Source organism: Lentinus tigrinus (assembly GCF_003813185.1).
Source record: "Lentinus tigrinus ALCF2SS1-7 unplaced genomic scaffold L226scaffold_6, whole genome shotgun sequence".
Taxonomy (NCBI): domain Eukaryota; kingdom Fungi; phylum Basidiomycota; class Agaricomycetes; order Polyporales; family Polyporaceae; genus Lentinus; species Lentinus tigrinus.
The window spans coordinates 1,582,338-1,594,990 of NW_027137915.1; the positions used below are offsets into that span (position 1 = coordinate 1,582,338).

The 12,653-nt window shown below is 58.5% G+C and overlaps 5 protein-coding genes across 5 annotated transcripts; 2 read left to right on the forward strand and 3 right to left on the reverse strand.

Moving 5' to 3' along the window:
- Positions 1-105: 105 nt before the first annotated feature.
- L226DRAFT_551688 (HAD-like protein) lies at positions 106-1,459 on the reverse strand (the record flags this gene model as incomplete). Its single annotated transcript, XM_067682835.1, has 3 exons — positions 1,181-1,459; positions 504-1,125; positions 106-443 (listed from the first exon to the last, which is right to left on the reverse strand). Exons 1-3 carry the CDS (start codon positions 1,232-1,234, stop codon positions 106-108), a joined length of 1,014 nt encoding a protein of 337 aa, XP_067538533.1. The 5' UTR covers positions 1,235-1,459.
- A 423-nt stretch (positions 1,460-1,882) lies between these two features.
- On the reverse strand, positions 1,883-2,666 carry L226DRAFT_337729 (uncharacterized protein). Its single transcript, XM_067674050.1, has one exon. It carries the CDS (start codon positions 2,417-2,419, stop codon positions 1,955-1,957), a length of 465 nt encoding a protein of 154 aa, XP_067538534.1. The 5' UTR covers positions 2,420-2,666; the 3' UTR covers positions 1,883-1,954.
- L226DRAFT_337741 (uncharacterized protein) lies at positions 2,667-4,686 on the reverse strand. Its single transcript, XM_067674051.1, has 3 exons — positions 3,969-4,686; positions 3,008-3,911; positions 2,667-2,955 (listed from the first exon to the last, which is right to left on the reverse strand). Exons 1-3 carry the CDS (start codon positions 4,592-4,594, stop codon positions 2,914-2,916), a joined length of 1,572 nt encoding a protein of 523 aa, XP_067538535.1. The 5' UTR covers positions 4,595-4,686; the 3' UTR covers positions 2,667-2,913.
- A 458-nt stretch (positions 4,687-5,144) lies between these two features.
- L226DRAFT_532719 (carbon-nitrogen hydrolase) lies at positions 5,145-7,071 on the forward strand. The gene is made up of 6 exons (XM_067680317.1): positions 5,145-5,297; positions 5,374-5,423; positions 5,478-5,530; positions 5,886-6,194; positions 6,359-6,739; positions 6,796-7,071. The coding sequence occupies exons 3-6, from the start codon at positions 5,518-5,520 to the stop codon at positions 6,939-6,941; spliced, it is 849 nt and encodes a 282-aa protein (XP_067538536.1). The 5' UTR covers positions 5,145-5,297; positions 5,374-5,423; positions 5,478-5,517; the 3' UTR covers positions 6,942-7,071.
- Positions 7,072-9,739: 2,668 nt separating this feature from the next.
- On the forward strand, positions 9,740-12,653 carry L226DRAFT_458138 (uncharacterized protein; the record flags this gene model as incomplete). Its single annotated transcript, XM_067675427.1, has 5 exons — positions 9,740-9,883; positions 10,000-10,070; positions 10,401-11,270; positions 11,330-11,644; positions 11,849-12,653. 5 exons carry the CDS (start codon positions 9,740-9,742, stop codon positions 12,651-12,653), a joined length of 2,205 nt encoding a protein of 734 aa, XP_067538537.1.

A 12,653-nucleotide genomic window follows, 5' to 3' on the forward strand; every position in this document is an offset into this window, starting at 1 on the left:
TTTGGTTGGGGAAGATCACTACGAGTTCTTCTGATATTATAATGGTAACATCGAGTTATATCTGACAGATCACCACAACCACCTGGGTGTACAAAGAACACAGTGCTACTGCTTCCCTTCAATAACGAACTTGAGGTGCCCGCCCTCAGGGATGACGCGAACCTGCTCCATCGTATCAACGATGAAGTGCGCGCCGCAGTTCTCGATCTTTGACCGCTCGTGGCTCGTGCACACAGCAATGACAGTCGCACCGGAGGCGACTCCCGCCTTGATGCCAGACGGCGAGTCCTCGAACACCACGCAGCGCTTCGCGTCAAAGCCAAGCTCAGACGCAGCGAGCAGGAACGGATCGGGCGCGGGCTTGCCAGCCTTAAGACGCTTGTCGCAGGCGGTGATCGTGACCTTGGGAGGGGTGATGCCGACACGGTTCATACAACCGTAGGCTGTAAAAGCACCTGATAAGCGGGTGTTCGACAGAGGCTCCAAGCAAGAGACGGACTCACCATAGGTCTTCGCACCGGACGTCGCGACGGCGTAGCGGCCCTTGGGGATCGAGTCCATGAGTTTCTTGACCCCAGGGAGGATGCGAACAGAGCGGTCCACGGCTGCAGCCTCGATCTGCCACGCCTCGAACATGTGCTTGGCCTCGAGCACCTCCCTCCAGTGCTCGGTCACGTCGATCTCCTCCATGAACACGTCCTCGCAGCAGGCGCCCTCGGAGCTGAGGAGCGAGAGCCTGTTGCTGACTCGGCGGACGAACGACGAAGGGCGGCGGGCGTCGGTATGGTAGGCACCGAAGGATGGCGCGCGGGACGAGTTTGAGCTCGTCGAACTGCCGGTGATGAGGGCAGGGGTGGCTGCGCCCGAGGAGAGAGGGGATAGCTCACGGGACCCAGGGCCGTGTTTGGAGAAGGCGTCGGCGAAGAACAAGATGGACTCTTCGAACTCCTGGACCTCAGCCTCCATCTCGTGCGCCTTGATGTGCGGCTTGAACTGGGCGAGGTTGTCGATGGCGCGTTTGCCGTGGGTAGCGGCGATGAGGAAGGCCGGGTCCTGCCCGATGTCCTTGGCGACCTTGCCCCATGCGGCTTCGACGGCGGCGATGGAGTCGGTGAGGGTGCCGTCCTGAGAGAACGTCAGTCGTTGAGCAGAATGCAGTGACGAGCGTCATAGTTCGCACCATATCGAAGAGGACGGCATCAGCGATGAACGTTGCCTGAACGTTGCTCAACATTGTGCTGTGATACACTTAATGCAAGAAGTGGGATGTGATGGAGGGGATGATGAAGGGAATGAAGGGATGGGGAGAGGCGAGGCTGCCCTTACATGCATCTCAAGCCTCCGCCCAGCAAAGGGAAGCCTCTGGCAGCCGCATCGGACTGGACTCAAATGCAGATACTACGCATGTACCCAAATCCGTGGATACATACCCCAAATAGTCATATCGATTCAGAACGAGACTGACCGCTCAAGTCGCCAGCCCGTGGTGACCCGAGTCTGACTTGAAGCGAACTCGGGGCTATGGCATCGGACAGGGGGGGCTTTTTCGGTGCAATCTGCGGGAGGCGAGAAAGCCCCGCGCAGCGGTTCAGGATGCCACTCCGATCAGTAAAGGAGCGTACTGCAACGAGCGTCTGGATTGCCACCACGAGGCTACCAAACGTTGACGAACTGCGTATGATTTCGTCTGATCATATAGATTCTGTTTCGGAGAGGGACGGAGTAAGTTTCCACCTCGTGAGCATCAGGTGTGACATACATACCAGTAAGCTCAATGGAAGATTCCGCTCATTTGCGCATGCGCACATGAGGAGCCCTCATGCGGGATAGTCGTGTACAGTAGAAGTGCAGACGCACGCAATCGGAGAGACAATCGATAATGACGATGATATATCAAGTGCGAGAGATGGATGGATACAGCACAACAACTGAGATCTCGGACACAGACCCACAATCACAACCACATACGAGAAGAGCTTGGGAAGGAAGAAAGATGAACGTTCGAGTGGATGTGTGATGTTCGCTTGTGTGAACGGCGCGATGTGGATGTGGATATGGATATGGGTGGGGATGGAATTGTGAATGCGAATATGAAAGGGAGCAAGCCAAAACAACAACAATTGCGAGGCCGACAAAACAATGTTACCGAACGTCCATGAGGAGGCGATATGTGGAGAGCTCGACAGCCAAACACACGGGGACTCGAGATTCGGATGCCGCAGCCTCCTTTCCGTCTCTGCTCCATCCTTCGCTGATCCCGCGACATTCGGAACGGCATGAAGTACAAAGACGGACGACAGTGCCGAACCGCCGACGCTGGTAGCAGGTGCAGAAGAAAGAAGGGCAAGAAGTGGAGGACGGACGAATATCTATGCAAACAAGGGGGCGCGGGCCGACAACCAAGAGAAAGCGCGGGCATAGGGATCGAACACCGCTACGGGTATTCGAGGAGCTGGGGGTATGCGGGGGGTGGATGCGATGGGATACGATACAGTTACAACTTGTGTTTTGTTTTCTTCTTGTCTGTCATGACATGCGTGCGCTGGATACGAGGGGCGTGAGCGGTGGTGTAGCGGCCGGGTGAGGACAAGGACGAGGACGTCTATAGGATGGCGAGCTGATCAGACACACTGCGCAGACAGGACAAGTCAGCGCAGCGAGCAGATTTGCGGCGCCACACGCATAACAGGGCGGATAAATATTCCCTGCAGGGAAGACCGGGGGGGAGGTGGGTGGGACGTCTGGTGGCAGGGCAGACTTCCCTCTATGGAGTGCACGAGACGTCGGGGCAAGAGCCTTGAAGCCTCAAGCATGGAGCAACGAGGTGCCGAGTCTATGGGGCAGCCGGAAGGGAACAAGGGACATGTAGGAGCGAAACGGGCATATATGTCCGAGGCCTGAACCCAAGAAGTGTCATGTCGGCTTGTAGTAGATGGTGGTAATATACTGGATACCCTGTGTCAGTTGCTGGGTTGCGCATATAGTGACAAAACTCTGGAATACCTACCTTCTTCCTGTATCTTGTCGTATTCGCAACGGCCAAGACTCCGTTGCGGATCGCGCTGGTACTGAGGTGGTGAAGCACGACGTGCGATGGTACTGGCAACACACTAGCATCGTCGGAGATACCAGGCCCATCCCATGGTCTGCCTGTGGGCGCTGCAGGCGGGGTTGGTGGACCGGTCGGTTGCTGCTGAACAAGCATCTGGGTCACGTCCGTGCCCGATGCTGTCACAACAGGGAGGTGTAATGGCGGAGGAGGGGCGGCTGCACCGCTCGGCCCTGCACCATTCTCGTCTCCCGCGCCGCCCTCTGCAGACGTCATACCCAACCCCTTCGCACGCTCGCGCTCACGCCTTTGCCGCTCCTTATCACGGCCTGAACGACGCTTATCGCGCTCAGCGCCAGTTGTGCCGTTGACGGGACCAGCCATTGCTGGCGGGCGGACGTTCAGGATGAGTTTGTCCAAGTGGCGAGGCAGAGCGGGGGCAGGTGGGATGTTGGGCGTCGGAACCCCGCTCGCCGAGGACGTCGGCGAGTCCGCGACGGCGAGATAAGCTTCTTCCTCGGCAGCGGCAGCGATGAGTTCGCGAGGGATTTCTGTCGTCCAATGCGTGTCCTTGGACTTGCTTCCTGAACCTCCCACGGCCGTGGAATCTGACCAAAATGAATTGAACTGATTCGGATGTGTATGGTGAGGGCTTGCCAAGGGAGTCGCGAGCGTAGACTGTTGCGGGGAACTAGAGGTTAACGGCGCGAGGACGGCTACATAATTCGCAAGCGATCCATCGACGTCATCGACTGCCTTTGGGTAGTCGTTGGACAGCCTGATCTGGTCATCCACTATGAACTTGAGATGGTGCGTCCCAGGAAGAAGAGGCACAATTGCCCAGAACGTTTTCGTCTGAGGACTGTGGCATAGGGGTTCTCGTTGGCGGAAGTAGCAGACGAGATAATGGGTTACTCACTCAAACTCCATGGGCTGCCTTCCCTGCCAGTTATCGTGCCCGGCGCGCATTAGCACAACCTTGTTGGCCTCTCCACGGTATACGATCTTGAACTGAACGGGCTCCAGTTTGTGACCATCCTCTTCGGCCTTGTGTAGGGCTAGGGGTATGGTAGAATGCACAACTTCAGGGATGAATTCACCCTTCAGGGGCAAGTCCGTTCTTGGCGGGGAATCCTGAACGGCAGACTGGAAGGAGCGGGTGGACGCGAGGGCGCTGAGAGAGGACTTGTAGCGTGAGCGGCCATCTGCTATGCGGTCGATGCGTGCGGCTGAGGGCAGATTATTCTGAGGCCGGAACGTCTGCGGGGCGGGGTTCGCAGAGGTAGGGATGGGGATCGGCGAGGACGCGCGGGGGCGCCGATTTCCCGGATGGGGAGACGAGGCTGGGGACGAGGAGGCGGGGGTGAGAGTGAGGGACGCCAGATCGGGCAACTCAAGGGATCTCTTCTTGTAGCGGAGGGAACGGTGAACCCTGTGGGAAGTGGAGGAGGGGTTTGGGCTGCCGCCGCGGATGGGGGAGTGTGCGTTGCGGGAGGGCGAGTCGAGGCGGGTGGGTGATTGCGGGTTGGAGGACGTGTTGCCCATGCTAGCAAAGGCAGGGCGGGGGATATGAGGTCGGAGCCAGGAAGAAGAGAATCAAGACGATCAGCGACGGAGTGGACAATCCGGCTTGGACGACGGCTCTGGCGCAAGAAGGGGACGGTGGGCAGACGCACGAAAGGAGCCTTTACGTCGTTCGCTCGCTGTGGTCACAGGAGACCGGCCTGGGTCAGAGTTGGCCACGGTGACAAATCAGGACCTGCTCACCGCTGCCTACGCTCCCCAGCGGCGACCTGCTCCTCTGGTGCGATCGACGCGAGCTGTTTCTCCGCGAAGACGGGCGAAAAGACGGCGAGAGCAGAGCGGACAATCCTCGAGGCTGCGTACAAACGCCGACAGATGTGAGAGTGTTGTCCGCAGACAGACTCGAGACTTGGGCTGAGACACGCTGAGACGTACGGTCAAGCCGCAGCATCTGTCTCCGACGCAATCTCCAGGCGTGCACACATCGATCTCCCGCCAATCGGAGCTCACATCCGCCCACTCCGATTGGGCGCCGCTCACAGACGCCTGCCCTCACCAATTAAGCTTTCCACTTGCCCTCACCACCACGTGTGTATATACCACTCAACGATACCCTCGCAAGACGGCAGCACCACGTCTCTTTACAGCTCTCAAGATCCTTGGCAAGCTCACACCCACTGCTGTGAGCATCATGCGTGTCGCAGTCGTTCAGTTCGCGCCAAAGGTACGGCCTACGCGCGGATGGCCGTTCCGTGCTGCTTGAGGTTAATCCGTTTTGCCACAACTTCGCCCACACGCAGATCGGTCGGGTGCAGGAGAACATAGACACAGCGCGCAAGCTATGCGAGCGGTTCGTCCTCTAGCCATGACACCATCGAGTACGCGATAGACGATGCCATTCCAGGCTCCAACCGAACACGGTGGACCTCGTCTGTTTGCCAGAAATGATCTTCACAGGTACGAGCACTCTCCATTCCTTGATACAACAGGCTCAATCTCGGAGCCTCTTCTCGGCGGTCTGGTGATACCTGTCCGAAGTGCACCGGCACCAGCAAATTGGCCGGAAGCGGTACCGCATGTGGTTACCTCCTCAAAGACGGTAATTCGCAGGAGCGTGCCAGTAGTATTAGCTGGACCAGGTCCCAGTAAACAGCTGCCTAACCTGGGTTGCTGGTTGTAATAGTTCGATGACTGTCAGCCATCTTTCTCGTCCACATAGATTGGTCCGGGCTTGCCGATGCGGTACAAACATACCTCAGAGTCAACGGCGTACCATGCCGGTCGTGACGCTAACATACCCTCTGCATTCCAGGCTATGTCTTCCCTGACGCCCCATCCATATCGCCATACCTCGAGGAACCTCGCACCGGTCCGACCTCGCGATTCTGCGCCTCGCTCGCCGCCCGGCTCCGCTGCTACGTCGTCGCAGGCTATCCGGAGCGGCTACCTCCCCACGAGGTGCACAAGGCGCAGATCCAGTCCGACGACGGAAGCGGCAACACGAAGGAGGTCGACAAGGTCGGCGCGAATGCGGCTGCGCTCTACGGCCCGGACGGCGAGTTCGTCGGCGACTACCGCAAGACGAACCTGTACACCACGGACATGACGTGGGCGCGCGCAGGTCCGTCGAGCTTGTTTTCAACATTCCGTTTCCCGCCCCCGTCATGCTCACGCGTGCTGATCCTTGTTCCCAACCGTCTCGCATCCCGTCATGTGTCCACGTATTGGGTGTTTGACGTTTTGTTCCCCTGCGTGGATCCGGATGCCTGGTCCTTGTTATGGCAGGCACGGGTTTCATCACCTTCCACCTCCCGCCGCCGCTCAACGTCGTCTCGCTTGCGATCTGTATGGACCTGAATGTGCAGCCTCCAGCGATGTGGGACCTCACGCTCGGGCCGTACGAGATTGCCGAGTACTGCATCGCGCAGAAGACGAACCTCCTCGTGCTCCTCAACGCGTGGCTCGACTCCAAGTCCAGCCCGGACGAAGACACCGACTGGCAGACAATCAACTACTGGGCCACGCGGCTGCGACCTCTGTGGGCAAAGGTCGCAAAGGAAGACGCCAAGGCAGAAGCAGACGGTCACGCGTCGAGCTCCGAGGAGGGCCGCAAGCCTGGTGAAGAGCTCGTGGTGGTCGTCTGCAACCGCTGCGGTGAAGAGAATGGTATGTGCTTTACCGTTTTCGGCGGTCAGGGTTTACAGAGCTGTCACCGGGCACAGGCATCACGTTCGCAGGCTCGTCTTCTCTCTTCAGCCTCACACGGGGCGCTGGGAGGCCGAAGCTGCTGTACTGTATGGGGCGGCGGGAGGAAGGCCTTGAGGTGTGGACGTATCCCAGCCAGGCCAGCCAGAATGGCACTGTGTGAGCTGCTGCTAGAGCGCGAGGTCTGATTCGTCGACGGTGATCGTGAGGATCTACTGTATTACATACAAGAAAGCCGGGAGTGGTTTGTACCATAGATGTAACACGGAAGACAGGCGGATGGCAAACGTTGCATGTGTTTCTACCGAAGCAGATTGCACCTTGTAAGTTGTCAGTGCAGCTTGGTGCAACGCGATTCGTGTTGGTTAATCCGATAGTATGAATCAAACTTGTTCCTCTCATAAATTTGAGGCGATGTCGTGTCCTCCGGTTAGGAGCAACTGGATAACAAGTGCACATTGAAGCCTGCTTGGGACTGGTGGGCCTCTTTCTAGGCTCTTAGCTCTACTCCGCCCATCCTGACCAATGCCTTCCATCTCTGTGCTACGCACACCAGCTGCGCTTCACCCAGCTTTCGCCCTATCATCGGCTTCCCATGTTGCAAGGCCATCGTGGCCGGTCGCGATAGAAATGGCATATATATCATGTCATCTTTACTCTGTCCGCGCCGCACTTCTTCTGAGCTCGGCGTGCGGCAAACCTTCTTCGAGACGGCCATCGCCATGCTAAACTTGGCGGTGCTTCTTGCGAATTCGCAAATTCCACACGTTCGTCCCTTCGCCCATTGCATCCGTCCCACGCTACCAGACGGCCTTCTCCTCAACTAGTTCGCCGCTTTCGTACCATGCCAGAGTACGCTTAGTATCGCGATTGTAGTACATACGCAACGAGTCAACAAGTGGCGGCAGCAGTAGGAAAGACGTTTGCGGAGATTGCCGGGGAACAACTTAAGGGGGGGAACCCCGCATGTGGGGAACCACGTGTAGGAGCCGGCGGTCGTGGTGAAAGGTCAGGCACACACGAGGATCCGCAACTCCCCTTGTCCTCGCACGCGCAGACGTCCTGCATAAATGGCTTTGGGGGTAATTCGAAGGCACGGTGACGACGCAACATGCGATCCAGGCCCCGAAAGGAAGAATGCGGCTTACCGTCGACCCGTGGGTTCGCAGAAGCATGCACAGAAGCATGACAGGCGACCCTGAGGTGACCGGGGGCTCGCTCGAGCGGCGTGTGCTGCTGGCAAGTGCTGCCTTACTGTACCGAGGGGTAGACGTGCTACCACTGCCTTGCTGTACCAACAGGTGGATGAGAGCAGATGCCTAAGCTCACCCAATGCGTGTGTAAAGTGATTCCGAGTCCGAACTCACCGGTGGGTATCCCGGCTTCGCATGGGGAGTGCAAGCTCGAACCTACTATCCCTCCGATGGTTTTCGGGACTGGACAGTCTTCCACCCTCCGAATTCTTCCTGCGAACTGACGTGCAGGGATGGGCTTCGACGATGCGATGAGGCCAAGATAAGGCCACTATCGGACGTTATACCAGAGCCACGAGGTCGCTGCGGGCGGTCTGCGACGTCATAGCTTAAAGGGTCTCTCAGCCGCATGTCGGCCAACGGGGGCATGCTAGCGCGCCGTTCTGCAGACTACGTTTGGTTCTCGTTCTGATACGAACGCAGGCAAAGGAGGGAGGAGGGGAAGATATGCTGTGTCGATGTCGCGGCGAGGTGGTCTTCTCTCTGATGTTTACGTGACATAGTCAACACCAGGCGGCTGATGGAAGTCGGTGGCATTCGGAGGCGTGCAACACCGCTGCGATGCTGGCAGGCGGCAGAAGTGAAGTCGCCTTATATGGACCTCGGAGGGTCGGAGACCTGCTCGGTAACTGCCAACTCCAAGGGGCTGTTGCGCAATATCGGCGTGCTGGTGGAGGCGAGTAACTCCGGAGTCAGGTGGAAGGGGAGAGTAGCCTTGTTTGGAAAGTTGACCCTGTTGGCCGAGCGTTGAGTAGCGGTTGATGATGGTGGTCCTGCCCTCATGACACTGGGCACGTCGAGAACAGATACGTGTGAGCGATGACAAACGGTAACAAAGATATGGCTGTCATCCAGAATGGTTCTTGCATCCGCTTCCGAGCACGCCCGATGAAAACTGTCACGATGGCGCCCGCGTTCGTTCAAGTTCATCCGGACGAGATGGCGGGTTTGCTGTGTCGAGCGAGGTCCGCGTGCCGTCGGAATGCGTCGTGGATGAGCGCGGAGTTGTGCGAAGAATGGCCGATCTCGCACCTGTGCACGCAGCATAAGCGTACCTTATACCCGCGCTGGGGGCGAAAGGAAAAGTGCGAACCGTTAGTGGCTGACAGATGATAGATCCGTCGGGGGTGTGGAAGCTGTATGTGAGCAAGCTTTGATACGGATGCGGGCTGGGCGCGGCGATGCAGTAATAATTTTCCATCCGGAGGTGTTGGCATGGAAAGATGCGACGAAGAACGTCGAGGGGACATGCGCACTGCAGGGTCCCGGGGTCCTGGATGAGTGGGAAGAAGGTTTCGGCGTCTGAGGGACCCAAACAAGTCAATCAACGCCACGCCGCCCAGAACGGCCGCTATCCCATCCTCTCCATTTCCGCAACTCAACGCCCCGTATCGTTTATTATAATGTCTTCTTTTGTCGATTCGGGCTGGCAGAGCAGAAAGACGGCTTTGTGAGGATACAGGCGAACATGCGCAGTGTGATGATCCAACGCCGGCAGCACAGGCGCGAGAGTGATCGAAAGTGGGACGCGGTGCGTTCAGAGAGGAAATGTGGGATCGGACCAAACAGCTGGCCGCTTCCCCTGGCCATCCACCTATATAATCCAGGTCCCCGGCCGCTGCTGGCCCCCTTCCCCTCCCATCACCTCTGCCCTCCGCTTGTCCCCTCGTCCCTCTTCCCCCTCATGAGCCATGCACTAAGGACACCGATGGGTCCCCCACAGGACGTCGTTATGGGTCCCCCTCCCCTTCCCCCGCAGCCCGGACAGCCGGCAACCCAGAAGCCGCCCAAGGAGCCTGACATTGCTGCAAAGTACAGCAGGCTCAAGCGCAAATATTTCGAACTCGAGGAGGTCGGTCATTGCGTCCTTCGTAAATAATCCTACAGTCAACTCAACGTTCGTCATCGGCGCGCGATCTTCCAACTTGCTCCTTGCAATGGCGCGTGTGACCTGGCATCTCCCTGCAGAAACACAAGGAGGCGATGCTCCAATTACGAGGCTCTGGTGAACGGAACGTGAAGTGGAGAGCAGAAAAAGCGTACGTCTTCCCTTCGTGACCGGCCAAGCATACTCTCGGAAGATATTGGCGGGGTATTGGCGGTTTGTGGACGCTTGTTCGGTGTCGACGGACTCGTTCCGCTGCCCGCTGTCCGCTCAAAGAAGCCCAAGCTGCACTTGAGCAACCGTATCCGCGTCACGTCTCTACCCCCTGGCCGTTTCAGCCGACCCGAGAGCTCGAATCGTATCTGAATGCGCGCGTTGCAATGGTATCATGGGTACTGCCATCTTCGTGCCTCATTCCTGCCTTCTTGAATGCCTGGCTTTTTGCGATGTGAGGTTGTTGTCCCGTTCCTGATGTTCCATGCAGACTCCTCCTAGACCGCATCACTGAGCTCGAACTCAACCCGACAAACAACCCTGGCGCACCAATCCCCTCAGCACCGTTCACCGCATTTCCCCGCTGCCTCCTCAACGACCGCAACCAACAGAAGTTTGTCTCCAACCTCCGACAAGCCATCGACGAACTCGAGCGCGAAGACCCAGACATCGATCCCCACCTCCTCTCGCGTCACATCGGGCCTGCAGCGCGGAAGAGGCAAGAAGCAGAGTTGAGGGAGAGACAGGAGGAAGAGGCACGAGAAGCAGCGAAGCGTCCAACGACGCGCAAACCGAGGGGCACACCCGCCAAGGGCAAGGACATCGGCGCCCCTTTGACGTACGCTCCCGCCCCCATGCACGGCGCGCCTCCGGGATCCGTTGGACCCAGTGCTGTACCGTCCCCGCCTGTCCTTGTATCAAGCGGCGGCACGAGGCTACGTCTCAAACCGCCTGCGCCCCCTGGGAGCGAAGGTGCGCCTGGACACGGCCATCATCGCTCGGAGTCGTTGTCCCCTGTCTTGTCTCCGCAAGAGGAGTATATGCACGCTGAAGGAATGTCTCCCTCGTACCAACATGGAGGACCCCCTGCTCAGTCCCAGATGCAGATGACGCTCCGTACGTCGTCCGCAAATTCTAGACCTTCAGAGATCCAGCGACACACCAAGCCGAAACGTTTAAAGGCGCATACCGTAACCACGAAGAGTTTTAGCATTCCAACCGTCCCCCGTGACCGGCAGGGCAAGCCTATCCTTCCCCTCAACGTAGGCATCATGACTGTTATCAACCTAGGAGAAGTATGTATGAGGGAGCATTTCCACACGGAGAGATACATCTTTCCGGTGGGTTATGAAGTAACGCGGTGCGCCCTTCCCCTCTGCCCGTATCTCGATGGCCGGATATTAACGTCGCATGTTCAAGGCGATACTCCTCTACGATCGACCCCACCGCAGAGGTTGTATACCATTGCAAGATCCTCGACGGCGGGGATGGTCCCAAGTTCCAGATCACGGCTTCCGACACTCCCGATAAGCCCATCGTCGCCGGTACCGCGACGGGTGCGTGGTCCGTAGTCGTCCGCGCTGCGAACCACATACGTAACCGTGCGCACTCTAATTCGGTCTCCGGCCCCGACTTCTTCGGCCTTGGGCAGAACACGATCAAGCACCTCATCCAGGAGCTGCCGCATGCGAGCAAACTCAAGGACTACGTGTGGCAGCACTTCGTCGAAGGAGGGTGAGCCTCTTTCGCGTTTTCTCTCTGCGGCGCCGTCGTTTTCCATCCCCCTTGCCCCTTCCACTCCACCTGTCGTATCTTTCGTCTGGTACCCACACTCGCTGTATGGCGGGTCGAGGCGTGCTCGGAGTCAGGCAGGCGCCGCGGAGCCAGCGGAAGGAGAAGCACATGACTCATCTCTTCTCCATCCCTCTTCTCCTACAGGCCGCTTGGTGGGCGACATGCTGCAGTCATTCCTGCGCTCCCCGATGAGCACGACCCGTCGTCGCCTGGCGCGAACGGTAATGGGTACTATGAAGGCGAGGCAGAGCCAATCCCGACTCCCGCCCCAGTCTCTGCTCCTGTACATTCTCCGCCAGTCGCTGTGCCTGGTCCGGCTCAGGTTCCGCTTGGCAGGCATGGGGAACTGCAGATCATCCACGTGGAGAAGGAAGATCCGTCGCTTCGTCCACGCAACGTTCCGACGCCGCAACTCAGCGCACCGATGAACAAGCCTATCACGTTCCACCAAGAGTTCCCCAATGCCCCTCCCGAGCCGAGCCACCGTGGTCGACGTGGTTCGCGTACGAGCAATGCAGGAATCGCATATGAGGACTATGCCGCAGCAACCGCGATGCACGTTGACTCCCCTGCTCACTCGCGTACTACTTCTCGCTCGCCGGTCCTTCATCGTGAACGTCCGGAGCGAGGAGACAGGGATCCCTTCTCCCCACCTCACGCCCTTCCGCCGCCCGCGCTCCCTCACTCGCGTCCGCAGAGTGCGATGCCGTCTCCGCACCATCGGTCGCCCTACGATTCGCATGCGACAGTTCCCGAGCCCGCTGCATATGGGGCGGGAACGCCGCCTCCACCTGTCCCGGCTACGTTCGCGAGTATAATGAACGCCTATCCGGCTCCGCCCATGGCCTCCTCGCCTGTTAACGAAGGTGCCGGACAGGACTACTATGCGAACGGCAGCTCGCGCCGTAACGGACATCCGCCTTCGTACTCTCCGCCAGGCGACCGATAA